Raw genomic sequence first — 14,106 nt, 5'->3', positions numbered from 1 at the left:
TTGCGGGTTATAAAGTGGCCTATTCATGGCAAAACTTCAGTTACCACAATGTGACGTAATTTCCAGTTATTAAAACAAGTCCATGGTATGTTTTTAATTTCCATCGGTAAAAGGGTGAAAATGTGTCCACAAAGCCCACTTTTCCTTCTTTGCACATATTCAAATGATTTTAACCCCCCCCCCCTTCTTTTAGGTGAAAGGTCACTTGGACTACATGCGTCAGATGGATACCATCCTGGTAGCAGTGGGCGTGCCCACCAGAGAAGTTCCAGGAGCTGGGGGTGGACCTCTTCAACCACTCACTATGACCGAGAGAAAACTGGACATAGCCATGATCCAATCAATACAAGGGGACGTGGCTGAAAAGCTAAAACTGGTTGGTTCTTCGGCTGGAGCAGGTGAGACTTGCATGGGTGAGGGAGGGCAGCTGGAGGAAAAAGAGGATATGGGAGACGGTTGGGATATCCCCGACATATCAGATCTGTTGGACTCGCTAAACGAGATCGATGTTGTTTCAACTGAAAACATTCTTGAGGGCAACCTGCAACAGAGTTCTGAGGGGAATGCCACCCATGAGGACAACAGTGCACCTTCCCATCTAGAGTTTGATGGATGGGGAAAAGAGCTGGATGAGATATGGGGGGAGGGAGTGGAGGTGACAGAGTCTGACACTGAACACACGTCCTGGAGTTGGGAGGACACGCGCTGGACTCCCGAGCACAAACACATGGGACCAAACAGGCGGACATAGGAGGTTACAGGACCAACTGCCTCACTGCAGTTTTGTCTGCCTCTTCTCAACTTGAATTACCAACAATATCCCAATCGTGTGTGGAAAGACCTCCTTTACCTTAACAGCACACTCGGGTGCCAGAACACTCACCTAAGGCATCCGTACCACAAACGTAAAAGAAAACTATTTTTTATTTAACTATGGCAGTCTTAAGTTTTGCCAATCATTTAATTTACAAATGAATCTGTTGCATAATGTATAGTGTGTTAAAGTATTGTCAGTTGTATGTAGGCAGGATGTAAATTAAAAACATTTAATTACAACACATTTAATTATAGACATCCCCCACTTTTATGGATATAAAAGACAATGCAGCATGAATGAATTCTAACTATATTCCTAAATCCCTCCGGTCGATTATTCCATCTGTTGGGGATTATGGTTATCACAGTGACGTCGCCCAGTGATTCTCAGTGCCTAGCTCTTCCTCATCCACTCCTGCCCTGTATGCTAAATTACACCTTCTAGATCATTTTTACATCTTGCTACCAACCCCAACAAGACGCACCTTCCTCCAATGTATGGTGGTCATAAGTTAGTATGTAACACAGCATCTGTTCATGCTCTCTTCTCCATCGTCCCCTTCAGTCCAGCGTGTCCACCTGATTAGGCAGCAGCAAGGGCATCTCAATCCCAGCATGCTCTGCATCATACAAATTGACGGCGTCTGTGGCGGTGGCGGGGGGCTGTCGGGGATCGGAAGCCAGGGAGGGGGGCTCTGTGGGCAGGTTGGGCTCACCAGAGTTGCAGAGGGAGAGCTCCGGCGAGGGTCTGTGGGGCGAGCGGGTAGAGCAGCAGGGCAGCAGTCGCCCCAGGGCCCGTTTGAAGTCACGCATGAACAGCGGGTAGATAATGGGGTTCATGGTGCTGTTACAGTAGCCCAGCCAAGTGATGGCATCGAAGAGTGCCGGGGGAACACACTCGCATACCGCCTGACAGGTGAGAAAGAGGGCAACAGACAGGCATTGGGGTTGTGTTCAGTATGTACACAACATTTAAGATTTTGTGAATCAAAAGTATTCTTATCAGAAATATGTAGCTTGTCAGAAATATAGTGCCTATCATAAGTATGCACCCCCCTTGTATTTTTTGTTCACGTTTTGTTGCATTACAAAGTGGGATTTAATTTTATAGGGGGTCACCGATCTACACACTTTTTTGTATAAATGTTTACAAATTAATGAAAAATATTTTAACTAAAAGGTTGGATATGTATTTATGGCATGCCTAATTAATATACAGTGCATTCAGAAAATATTCAGACCGTTACAGCCTTATTCTAAATAAATAAAAACATTCATCAATCTACACACGATACCTCATAATGACTAAACAAAAACAGGTTTTTAGACATTTTTGCTAGTTATTAAAAATAAATAACTATTAAATTCACATGCACTACCTGTCAAAAGTTTTAGAACACTGACTCATTCAAGGGTTTTTCTTTATTTGTACTATTTCTACAATAATAATAGTGAAGATATCAAAACTATGAAATAACAATTGTAATCATGTGGTAACTCAAATCAAATCAAAATCAAGGTAACCAAGGAAGTGTTAAACAAATCCAAATATATTTGAGATTCTTCAAATAGCAACACTTTGCCTTGATGTCAGCTTTGTACACGCTTGACATTCTCTCAACCAGCTTTACCTGGAATGCTTTTCCAACAGTCTTGAAGGAGTTCCCACATATGCTGAGCACTTTTTGGCTGCTTTTCCTTCACTCTGTGGTCCAACTCATCCCAAACCATCTCAATTTGGTTGAGGTTGGGGGATTGTGGAGGCCAGGTCATCTGATGCAGCACTCCATCACTCTCCTTCTTGGTAAAATAGCCCTTACACAGCCTGGAGGTGTGTTGCATCATTGTCCTGTTGAAAAACAAATGATAGTCCCACTATGCCCAAACCAGATGGGATTGCATATCGCTGTAGAATACTGTGGTAGCCATGCTGGTTAAGTATGCCTTGAATTCTAAATAAATCACAGACAGTGTCACCAGCAAAGCACCCCCACACCATAACACCACCACCTCCATGCTTTACAGTGGGAAATACACATGCAGAGATCATCCGTTCACCCACACCACGTCTCACAAAGACACTGGTTGGAACCAAAAATGTCTAATTTGGACTCCAGACCAAAGGACAAATGTCCACCGGTCTAATATCCATTGCTCGTGTTTCTTGGCCCAAGTCTCTTCTTATTACTGGTGTCCTTTAGTAGTGGTTTCTTTGCAGCAATTTGACAATGAAGGCCTGATTCACGCAGTCTCCTCTGAACAGTTGAAGTAGAATTTTTTTGGGGCTGCAATTTCTGAGGCGGTTAACTCTAATGAACTTATTCTCTGCAGCAGAGGTAACTCTGGGTCTTCCATTTCTTTGGCGGTCCTCATGAGAGCCAGTTTCATCATAGAGCTTGATGGTTTTTGTGACTGCATTTGCAGAAACTTTAAAGGTTCTTGAAATGTTCCATGTTGACTGACCTTCATGTCTTAAAGTAATGATGGACTGTCGTTTCTCTTTGCATATTTGAGCTCTTCTTGCAATAATATGGACTTTGTCTTTTACCAAATTGGTATATCTTCTGTATACCCCCTACCTTGTCACAACACAACTGATTGGCTCAAACGCGTTAAGAGGGGAAGGAATTACGTAAATTAACTTTTAACAAGGCAAACTTGTTAATTGAAATGCATTCCAGGTGACTACCTCATGAAGCTGGTTGATAGAATGTCAAGAGTATGCAAAGCTGTCATCAAGGTGAAGGGTGGTTATTTGAAGAATCTGAAATATAAACACTTTGGGTTACATAAAAATAAAAGAGAATTTCACCTTTATTTTACCAGGTAGGCCAGTTGAGAACAAGTTCTCATTTACAACTGTGACCTGGCCAAGATAAAGCAAAGCAAAGCAGTGCAACACAAACAACACAATAGTTACACATGGAATACACGAACATACAGTCAATAATAAAATAGAAATAGTCTGTATGTAGTGTGTGCAAATGAGGTAGGATAAATGAGGTAAGGCAATAAATAGGCCACAGTGGTGAAATAATTACAATATAGCAATTAAACACTGGAGTGATAGATGTGCAGAAGATGAGTGTGCAAGTAGAGATACTGGGGTGCAATGGAGCAAAATAAATAACAGTATGGGGTTGAGGTGGTTGGATGGGCTATTTACAGATGGGCTATGTACAGGTGCAGTGATCTGTGAGCTGCTCTGACAGCTGGTGCTTAAAGTTACTGAGGGAGATATGAGTCTCCAGCTTCAGTGACTTTTGCAGTTCGTCCCAGCCATTGGCAGCAGAGACCTGGAAGGAAAGGTGGCCAAAGGATGAATTGGCTTTGGGGGTGACCAGTGAAATATACCTGCTGGAGCGCGTGCTACGGGTGGGTGCTGCTATGGTGACCAGTGAGCTGGGATAAGGTGGGGCTTTACCTAGCAAAGACTTATAGATAACCTGGAGCCAGTGGGTTTGGCGACGAATATCTGAGAAGTAATTGGTGAACCAGGCGAGGCAGTCATTATGAGAAACCAAGGCTGTTGAGTCTGCCGATAAGAATGTGGTGATTGACAAGAGTCGAAAGCCTTGACCAGGTCGATGAATACAGCTGCACAGTATTGTCTCTTATCGATGGCGGTTATGATATTTTGTTTCATTGTTTTGATGTCTTCACTATTATTAAATAGTAAAAATGAAGAAAAACCCTTGAATGAGTATGTGTTCTGAAACTTGACAGTAGTGTAAGTATTCAGACCCTTTACTCAGTACTTTGTTGAAGCACCTTTGGCAGCGATTACAGCCTCGAGTCTTCTGGATATAATGCTACAAGCTTGGCACACATATATTTGGGGAGTTTCTCCCATTCTACTCTGCAGATCCTCTCAAGCTGTGTCAGGTTGGATGGGGAGTATCGCTGCACAGCTATTTTGAGGTCGCTCCAGAGTTGTTTGATCGGGTTCAAGTCCGGGCTCTGGCTGGGTCACTCAAGGCCATTGAGACTTGTCCCGAAGCTACTCCTGCGTTGTCTTGGCTGTGTGCTTAGGGTCGTTGTCCTGTTGGAAGGTGAACATTTGCCCCAGTCTGAGGTCCTGAGTGCTCTGGAGCAGGTTTTCATCAAGGATCTCTCTGTACTTTGCTCCGTTCATCTTTCCCTCGATCCTGACTATTCTCCCAGTTCCTGTCGCTGAAAAACATCCCCACAGCATGATTCTGCCACCACCATGCTTCACGGTAGGGGTGGTGCCAGGTTTCGTCCAGACGCAACGCTTGGCATTCAGGCCAAAGAATCTTGTTTGGTCTGAAAGTCCTTTAGGTTCCCTTTGGCAAACTCCAAGTAGGGTGTCATGTGCCTTCTACTGAGGAGTGGCTTCCACCTGGTGTCTCTACTATAAAGGACTGATTGGTGGAGTGCTGCGGAGGTGGTGGTCCTTCTGGAAGTTTCTCCCATCTTCACAGAGGAACTCTGGAACTCTGTGTCAGAGTGACCATTGGTTTCTTGGTCACCTCCCTGACAAAGGCCCTTCTCCCTCGGTTGCTTAGATTGGCCGGGTGGCCAGCTCTAGAAAGAGTCTTGGTGGTTCCAAACTTCTTCCATTTAAGAATGATGGAGGCCACTGTGTTCTTGGGGACCTTCAATGCTGCAGAATTGTTTTGGTACCCTTCCCCAGATCTGTGCCTCGACACAATCCTGTCTCGAAGCTCTACAGACAATTCCTTTGATTTCATGGCTTGGTTTTTGATCTGACATGCACGATCAACTGTGGGACCTTTATATAGACAGGTGTGTGCCTTTCCAAATCATGTTCAATCAATTGAATCTACCACAGGTGGACTCTAATGGAAACGGGATGCACCTTAGCTCAATTTCAAGTCTCATAGAAAAGTGTCTGAATACTTATGTAAAGTATGTTTTTCATTTTTAATACATGTGCAAAAATTTATGAAAACATGTTTTCGCTTTGTCATTATGGGGTATTGTGTGTAGATATTTAATACATTTTAGAATACGGCAGTAACGTAACAAAATGTGGAAAAAGGGAACAGGTCTGAATACTTTCCGAATGCACTGTATTTTTACTTACCCAGAATTTGGTTGTTCATCATTGCTAGACAGCCATTTATCAGTTATGTCCTTGAGCTGTTCTTGTCTATTAATGTTCTGTATTATTTCATGTATTGTGTGGACCTCAGGAAGAGTAGCTGCTGCTTTTGCATCAGCTAAAGGGGATCCTAATAAAATACTAAATACCAACTTGACAGAGCTTGAACAATATTTGAAAATAATTATGGGCAAGTATTGTACAATCCAGGTGTGCAAAGCTTAGAGTCTTAACCCCCCCAAAACTCAGCTATAATCGCTGCCAAAGGTGCTTTTGTTTGTATTGACTAGGGGGATGAATACTTATCTATTCAGTATATATTAGTATGTTACTTTGTAACACAAAATGTGAAGAAATCCAGGTGGGGGGGGGGGGGGGGTTAATACTTATGATAGGCACTGTATGTATCCAATGGAAATATGTAGCCAATAAGAGGTAAAACAGAAAATATTATTTCAAATGCTCTTTTCATCAGTGTACAGCTACTGTAATTGGGCCTGAGTAGAACATATATATGTAAATTAGGGACATAACCCATAGAAGGGTGAGAAACTGGCTCACTATGGGATATCAGAGAGAGAGGATGGAGACTGCTGTTGGAGGAACGTGTCCTATCTTATCAAGATGGAAGGAGGCATGGTTTGAGAAGGTGAAGAAAGGGAGGGGGTGTTCACATACCACATGGAGTGTGAAGGGAGGGGGGAGGAAGGCAGACACTTAAACCTCTGTTGGCTATATTCTGGAAGAGTGAAGTGAGGGACACAGATGGGAAATGAAATGACTGGATCATTGAAAGTCTGAAAACAGGACAACAATAATTACCAATTTAGATTAAATCATTTAGTGTTACACACTGTGCTGACACCTTTCCCAGTCAGAGGAATAAGGTAACCTCAAGAGTTGGAGCACAGACAAAGGGAAGCTTAATTGCTATATGATGATGCATCAGGAATTGAATTTATGTGATCCAGGTTCTATAATACAGGGAATTAATTTCAATGAATAGGCTGTACACAATGACCATAAGGAGAACTGATCGACAATATACTGTGTGCTTGTGGTTTGCAAGTTTCGACCCTGAGAAGATGAGCAGCAACCAATTTAAAGATTTCTATTAGTCTCAGCTCTGAGCAGCTAGCTGATCCCATAGTGTTTTGGCTCATCGTTCTTCCTGGAAATCCCTCGATTTAAGATGTTAAGAGAGTCCTTTGAATCTAAAAGTTGACAGCAACAAGGCACAGTATCATTGATAAAGAAAAATAATGGCCAGATTTGATTACTCATCCTATAAGCCTATTTAATTTATTAACTTGGACATAAAGTGCAAGTTTGGAAATTGAGATTTCACTAGAATTTCAGAAGATCATGTATACTCTTCCAAGCTTGACATTAAAGGGATAGATTGCTTAAATTGTTGAACTATCCCTTTAATCCAAAGGCTCACCTAGTCTGAGCCACTGACCTGGGCCATGTTGGTGATGAAGAAGGGTAGCCAGGCGCTGAAGAAGAGGCCCAGCAGGACTCCCAGGGTCAGACTGGCCTTCAATGCCCTCCGGCCCTGCCTGTGGGCCAACCGCCGCTCGCTGTTCACTGACAACTGAGGATAGAGGGACAGACAGGGCAGTAAGAGATAAGGACTGCATCACAATGTGTCCAAAAACCTAGGTATTTAAATTGACATGGTAGCTACAGGTCCACATTGTTACATGATTCTTAAAACTGTTACACACGTTTGCGGCATGCACATTTTCAAGGATTTTCAAATGAACTCAATGGAATTAAAACGATAATTCCAGGATGAGTACAAATCTAATGCATGGAAAGTTCATTATATAGAAACAGCAAACGGGTATAAATAGCTGTAAGTATTATGTAACGATGTGCACTTACTCTGTACATAAGAGCTACCATATAAATACTTAGGTTTTATAATTGGAGTGGCGAAATAAAATAAACTAGCTTCCACCATGTTGCTTTCAAGAGAAGAAGATGACACACTTTAGATGCATCCTTGGCCTGGTATTGTCAAGGAGTCTGAAAAAAGTTAACGCTTGCATTTAACAAGATGTAATTATCACATTGAAAGAGATGTGACGTGTTGCTGAATACATTGAAAAGTCTGCGTGGAACAACATTGTTATGAATTATTGTCCTTGGCACTCAATCTCAGGAGTGGAGATGCAGGCCCTTGACTACATAAATACAATGCAAGGTCTGTGCCATTTATTCTAACAAGCAACCACTTTGCCTTCAACAGGCGCCATCGTCTCTCCTCCCTCTGTCTCTTTCAGATGTTTATTTTCTGAATTTCAAGCTCTTTCCCATCTTTCATCTTAAACTGTCTTTCACTTATTTCACTCTATTCCGTTTTTTTTATTTTAGTGGATGTAAGAAAATGTATTCAGTGTGTTAATTCCTCAGCTGCCCACGTCACTTTAATAGAGGGGAGATCAACGAGTGCAAAGTGGCAAGGCCAACTCTCACACACACACAAACACACACTTACCTACAGTGCCTTCATAAAGTATTCATAACCTTTGACTTATTCCAGACTTTGTTGTGTTACAGCCTGAATTTAAAATGTATTAAATGTTGTTTTTTCTCACCCATGTACCACATAATGACAAAGTTTTGAGACATTTTTGCAAATTTATTTGAAAATGAAATACCGAAATCTAATTTACATAAGTATTCACAACCCTTTGCTATTACACTTCAAATATCCTTCATCATCTTTGAGATGTCAATACAACTTGGAGTCCAACTGTGACCAATTTCTTTGGACATGTTTTTAGAGAGAAACACACCTGTCTATATACGGTCCCACAGTTGACAGTGTATGTCAGATCAGAAAATATACCATGTCCAAGGAACTGTCTGTAGATCTCTGACATATACAGTGCCTTGCGAAAGTATTCGGCCCCCTTGAACTTTGCGACCTTTAGCCACATTTCAGGCTTCAAACATAAAGATATAAAACTGTATTTTTTTTGTGAAGAATCAACAACAAGTGGGACACAATCATGAAGTGGAACGATATTTATTGGATATTTCAAACTTTTTTAACAAATCAAAAACTGAAAAATTGGGCGTGCAAAATTATTCAGCCCCCTTAAGTTAATACTTTGTAGCGCCACCTTTTGCTGCAATTACAGCTGTAAGTCGCTTGGGGTATGTCTCTATCAGTTTTGCACATCGAGAGACTACATTTTTTTCCCATTCCTCCTTGCAAAACAGCTCGAGCTCAGTGAGGTTGGATGGAGAGCATTTGTGAACAGCAGTTTTCAGTTCTTTCCACAGATTCTCGATTGGATTCAGGTCTGGACTTTGACTTGGCCATTCTAACACCTGGATATGTTTATTTTTTAACCATTCCATTGTAGATTTTGCTTTATGTTTTGGATCATTGTCTTGTTGGAAGACAAATCTCCATCCCAGTCTCAAGTCTTTTGCAGACTCCATCAGGTTTTCTTCCAGAATGGTCCTGTATTTGGCTCCATCCATCTTCCCATCAATTTTAACCATCTTCCCTGTCCCTGCTGAAGAAATGCAGGCCCAAACCATGATGCTGCCACCACCATGTTTGACAGTGGGGATGGTGTATTCAGGGTGATGAGCTGTGTTGCTTTTACGCCAAACATAAGGTTTTGCATTGTTGCCAAAAAGTTCAATTTTGGTTTCATCTGACCAGAGCACCTTCTTCCACATGTTTGGTGTGTCTCCCAGGTGGCTTGTGGCAAACTTTAAACGACACTTTTTATGGATATCTTTAAGAAATGGCTTTCTTCTTGCCACTCTTCCATAAAGGCCAGATTTGTGCAATATACGACTGATTGTTGTCCTATGGACAGAGTCTCCCACCTCAGCTGTAGATCTCTGCAGTTCATCCAGAGTGATCATGGGCCTCTTGGCTGCATCTCTGATCACTCTTCTCCTTGTATGAGCTGAAAGTTTAGAGGGGCGGTCAGGTCTTGGTAGATTTGCAGTGGTCTGATACTCCTTCCATTTCAATATTATTGCTTGCACAATGCTCCTTGGGATGTTTAAAGCTTGGAAAATCTTTTTGTATCCAAATCCGGCTTTAAACTTCTTCACAACAGTATCTCGGACCTGCCTGGTGTGTTCCTTGTTCTTCATGATGCTCTCTGCACTTTTAACGGACCTCTGAGACTATCACAGTGCAGGTGCATTTATACGGAGACTTGATTACACACAGGTGGATTGTATTTATCATCATTAGTCATTTAGGTCAACATTGGATCATTCAGAGATCCTCACTGAACTTCTGGAGAGTTTGCTGCACTGAAAGTAAAGGGGCTGAATAATTTTGCACACCCAATTTTTCAGTTTTTGATTTGTTAAAAAGGTTTGAAATATCCAATAAATGTCGTTCCACTTCATGATTGTGTCCCACTTGTTGTTGATTCTTCACAAAAGAATACAGTTTTATATCTTTGTTTGAAGCCTGAAATGTGGCTAAAGGTCGCAAAGTTCAAGGGGGCCGAATACTTTCGCAAGGCACTGTAATTGTGATGAGGCATATAACTGGGGAAGGATATAAACCAATTTCTAGTGTGTTGAAAGTTTCCAAGGGCACAGTGGTCACCATCATTGGAAAACTGAAAAAAATATGGAACTATCCAGAACCTGCCAGAAGGACAGCAATCTCTAAAGCATTTCACCAATCTGGGCTTTATGGGAGAGTGGTCAGACGGAAGCCACTCCTGAGAAAAAGGCATATGACAGCACGCTTGGAATTCGCAAAAAGGCATGTGAAAGACTCAGAGCATAAGGCAAAAGATTCTGTGGTCTGATGAGACAAAAATGTAACTATTTGGCCTGAATGCAAAGCCCTATGTCTGGAGAAAAGCAGGCACAGCTCATCTCCCGTCTAACACCATCCCTACCGGGAAGCATGGTGGTGGCAGCATCATGCTATGGGGATGCTTTTCAGCAACAGGAACTGGGAGACTGGTAAGGATAGAGGGAACAATGAATGGAGCCAAATACAGGCAAATCCTTGATGAGTACCTGCTTCATAGTGCAAACGACCTTAGATTGTGGGTGAAGATTTATGTTCCAACAGGACAATGACTCCAAGCTTACAGCCAAGGCAACGCTGGAATGGCTTCAGAACAAGAATGAGTGGCCCAGCCAAAGCACAGACTTAAATCCCATTGAAAATCTGTGGCAAGACTTGAAGATTGCTGTTCACCGCCACTCCACATCTATTTTAATAGAGCTTGAGAAAATCTGCAAGGAAGAATGGGAGAAAATCACCAAATCCAGATGTGCAAAGCTAATACATATATTCCCAAGACAACTCAAAGCTGTAATCGCCACCTAAGGTACTTCTACAAAGTAGTGACTCAGGGGTATGAATACATATGTATTTCATTTTCAATAAATTAGCTAACATTTCAAAAAACATGTTTTCGTTTTGTAAATAAATGTTGAATTCAGGCAGTAACACAATAAAATGTGGAATAAGTCAAGGGGTATGCATACTTTCTGAAGGCTCTGTAACCCACCCACTCCACCTTTTAAAACTGCCTTTAAAAAGCAACGAATCTCTTTGAAAACAGCCTATGTGGCAACGATATGCGTCAAACAGTTATTCTAGTGTCAAAATGTGCTACATGTGTAAATAGGATAAATTTGGTCATAAAGTAAGTAGTCTAAAGCGAAGTTTAGAACATCCGTGCATCACAGCGGGTAAATGAAGGATGGGTTTTGATTTGCTGATTTCCATTTTCCTACTAACATAGGGTGATCAGCTGTGATCTCTATCCAATGGCATAAACAGTGAGACAGACCTGCCCCTTATGTTTGCATAAGACAACACATAGCAACACATTGCACATTTTTTTACTTGAGAAATACTGTGCCAAACACCTTAGATTTTAAATTGTGCAACTATATCATCCTCAAAAAAAATCTACATTTAATACCGATTTCATGAGTTATCTTAGATTCATTCTGGGGATTTTGAGGAAGTGAAATAGGCTTCTACGTCTACAGTGTCTCATGGAAGACAAACATCATTAACCAAACGCAGAATCAGTCAGGAAACACACCTCCAAGACTGAAATCTCGTTTTTCTAATGAGCAACATAAAAACACACGTGCTGATCGGCATTTGTTCAGTCGCTCTTTAATCTCACCTTCTTGATTCATCTCCCAAGTCAATGGGCGCTTCCTAATTATCTTAGCTAGATCGCCACATTTGTTTTCCTTCATGACAACTGGGTCGTTCCACTAATTTGGTAACTTTTAAGCAGTGTAACTTAGGGGGAAAAATGTTTAATTTCACCTAATTTGAACAGGACAATGACTCCAGGACAATGACTCATTAAGAGCACCTGTTCAACTTAATAAAAAAACATGTTTTCCCATCTCAAGAGGTTCAATAAAAAATGTACTATAGTAAGTGCCTATTAAGTGCCGAATAAAGTAGGGTTGATTGAAAGAGTTGACGACTTCATCTTAAATCAACCAGAAATCCCCTTATTGTGTGAAACAGGGAGTGGCAATTTTTTAATTTTTTATTGTTAAAACATTTCTAGCTTGTCTATCTATGGACAACGGTTGACGCGTTATGGTCTACCAAGTCAGTTTTCCACCAGAAAATGGCCAAAAAGAGTAGAACTAGCTCACCTGCTTTTACACTATAATTGATTATAAGATATTCAATATTTATTTTTTCTTTAAAAAGCAATAGTTTCACCTTATTAAAATGAGAGTTCAGTTCACGTAACAGGGTTGACCTTATAATAATCACTAATCACATGAATAAATAATAATCGTCATGAATGACTTTGTCAAAGCAACCAAATAACTAAGACTTTACAATGATGGTGAAAACTTGGGAGACATTTTAGGGTTACGTGGGTTAAAATCTTCCAGAAGTCACAGAGAGTCCATGGTGGGACATGGATGTTGAATATGTTGAATATGAATCATATTTAAAAATCTGATTTATTGAATTCTCCATGTGGTCTGTATTAAAGGGGTACTTCATTTAATATAACAGGCTTTTACAATTCAATATTGGAACTAGATTTCTATAAAAATATCAAAGGGACGCGAAAGGCACTCTTTTTGTGGAACGACCCAACTGATCTGAGAGGCATCATGGTGGAAATCTATCCAGGCACACAGTGATCATGCAGTGACAGTTTACACAGCTGTGAGATGTAGCCTCAATGTATCTCCCTTAATTTCCTCTACAACTCCCCTCTCCCTCTCACCGGTACTTGGTGTGACATAGAGCGCTCCTGATTGAAGTCTTCTCTGTCATGGTGAGCATGTCCCGCGGCGCACCCACCTGGTGAGGGAGGCTGAGAAGGCCCTCTGGGCGAATGTTGTGGGTACGGAGGGTGACTTAGTGCCGCCACTCGCCTTGCCTGTCTCCGTGCCACCAGGAGAATCCGACAGTAGGTGAAGCAGATTGCGCTGGATGGCAGGAAGAAGGTGAGGACGGATGCCACCAGGGCAAAGGGCAGGGTGACCCGCAGACAACACTGGAAGGACAGGCCATCGGCGGGTGACAGCTGGAAGTAGGAAGCGGGGTACCGCAAGCTTAGCTCTGGGTATGTGCTGATGTTGGCACTGCCAGCCCCGTGCATTGGGAAATGGTGACTTCGGTGACCCAAGCTGTGCCAGTTCATCTTGATGGGCAAAAATGAGGCGAGGGCAGCCAGACCCCAGGCCCCTCCCACCAGAAGCAGGGCCCGGGGAAGCGTCATCCTCTGCTTGTAACGCAGAGGCGAGATGATGAGGAGGTAGCGGTCCAGGCTGATCACACACAGGTTGAGAATGGAGGCACTGCAGCACATGACGTCGAAGCAGAGCCACACGGGGCAAAATCCCGGCGACAACACCCAGGCCCCGCACAGCACATTGAGCATGGCTGGCGGCATCACCACCAGTGCCACCATCAGGTCCGACAGGAAGAGAGACACCAGGAAACAGTTGGAGGTGTTGCGTAAGGAGCGCTGGGCAAACACCAGAGTGATCAGCAGAGTGTTTCCACAAGCCGTCATCAGGATGATGAGGGTTAACATGCACGCCAACAGCCACGGACCGCTGCCACTGATGCCCCAGGCACTGCTCATGGACAAGGTGCCATTGGAGCTCCCTAAAGGGTTAACAAAATCCACACCTGCTGACTCTAAGCCAGTTAAGGCAGAGTCGCCCAT

General features: G+C 42.4%; 2 protein-coding genes across 2 annotated transcripts in view; one reads left to right on the top strand and one right to left on the bottom strand.

Annotated features, from left to right (window-relative positions):
• tmco4 (transmembrane and coiled-coil domains 4) overlaps nucleotides 1-2,149 on the top strand; it is a 21,650-nt gene extending 19,501 nt beyond the window's left edge. The window contains exon 14 of the mRNA XM_046343929.1: nucleotides 194-2,149. Coding sequence (XP_046199885.1) covers nucleotides 194-751 — 558 coding nt within the window. The 3' untranslated portion in view covers nucleotides 752-2,149. The remainder of the gene's footprint in view (nucleotides 1-193) is intronic.
• LOC124017664 (5-hydroxytryptamine receptor 6-like) lies at nucleotides 1,378-14,106 on the bottom strand. The gene is made up of 3 exons (XM_046332929.1): nucleotides 13,156-14,106; nucleotides 7,368-7,502; nucleotides 1,378-1,725 (listed from the first exon to the last, which is right to left on the bottom strand). The coding sequence occupies exons 1-3, from the start codon at nucleotides 14,104-14,106 to the stop codon at nucleotides 1,378-1,380; spliced, it is 1,434 nt and encodes a 477-aa protein (XP_046188885.1).

This window comes from Oncorhynchus gorbuscha, linkage group LG03, assembly GCF_021184085.1.
Source record: "Oncorhynchus gorbuscha isolate QuinsamMale2020 ecotype Even-year linkage group LG03, OgorEven_v1.0, whole genome shotgun sequence".
In the NCBI taxonomy this organism is placed as follows: domain Eukaryota; kingdom Metazoa; phylum Chordata; class Actinopteri; order Salmoniformes; family Salmonidae; genus Oncorhynchus; species Oncorhynchus gorbuscha.
The sequence above is the reverse complement of the archived record's forward strand: the minus strand, read 5'-3'. Positions and strand labels throughout refer to the sequence as shown.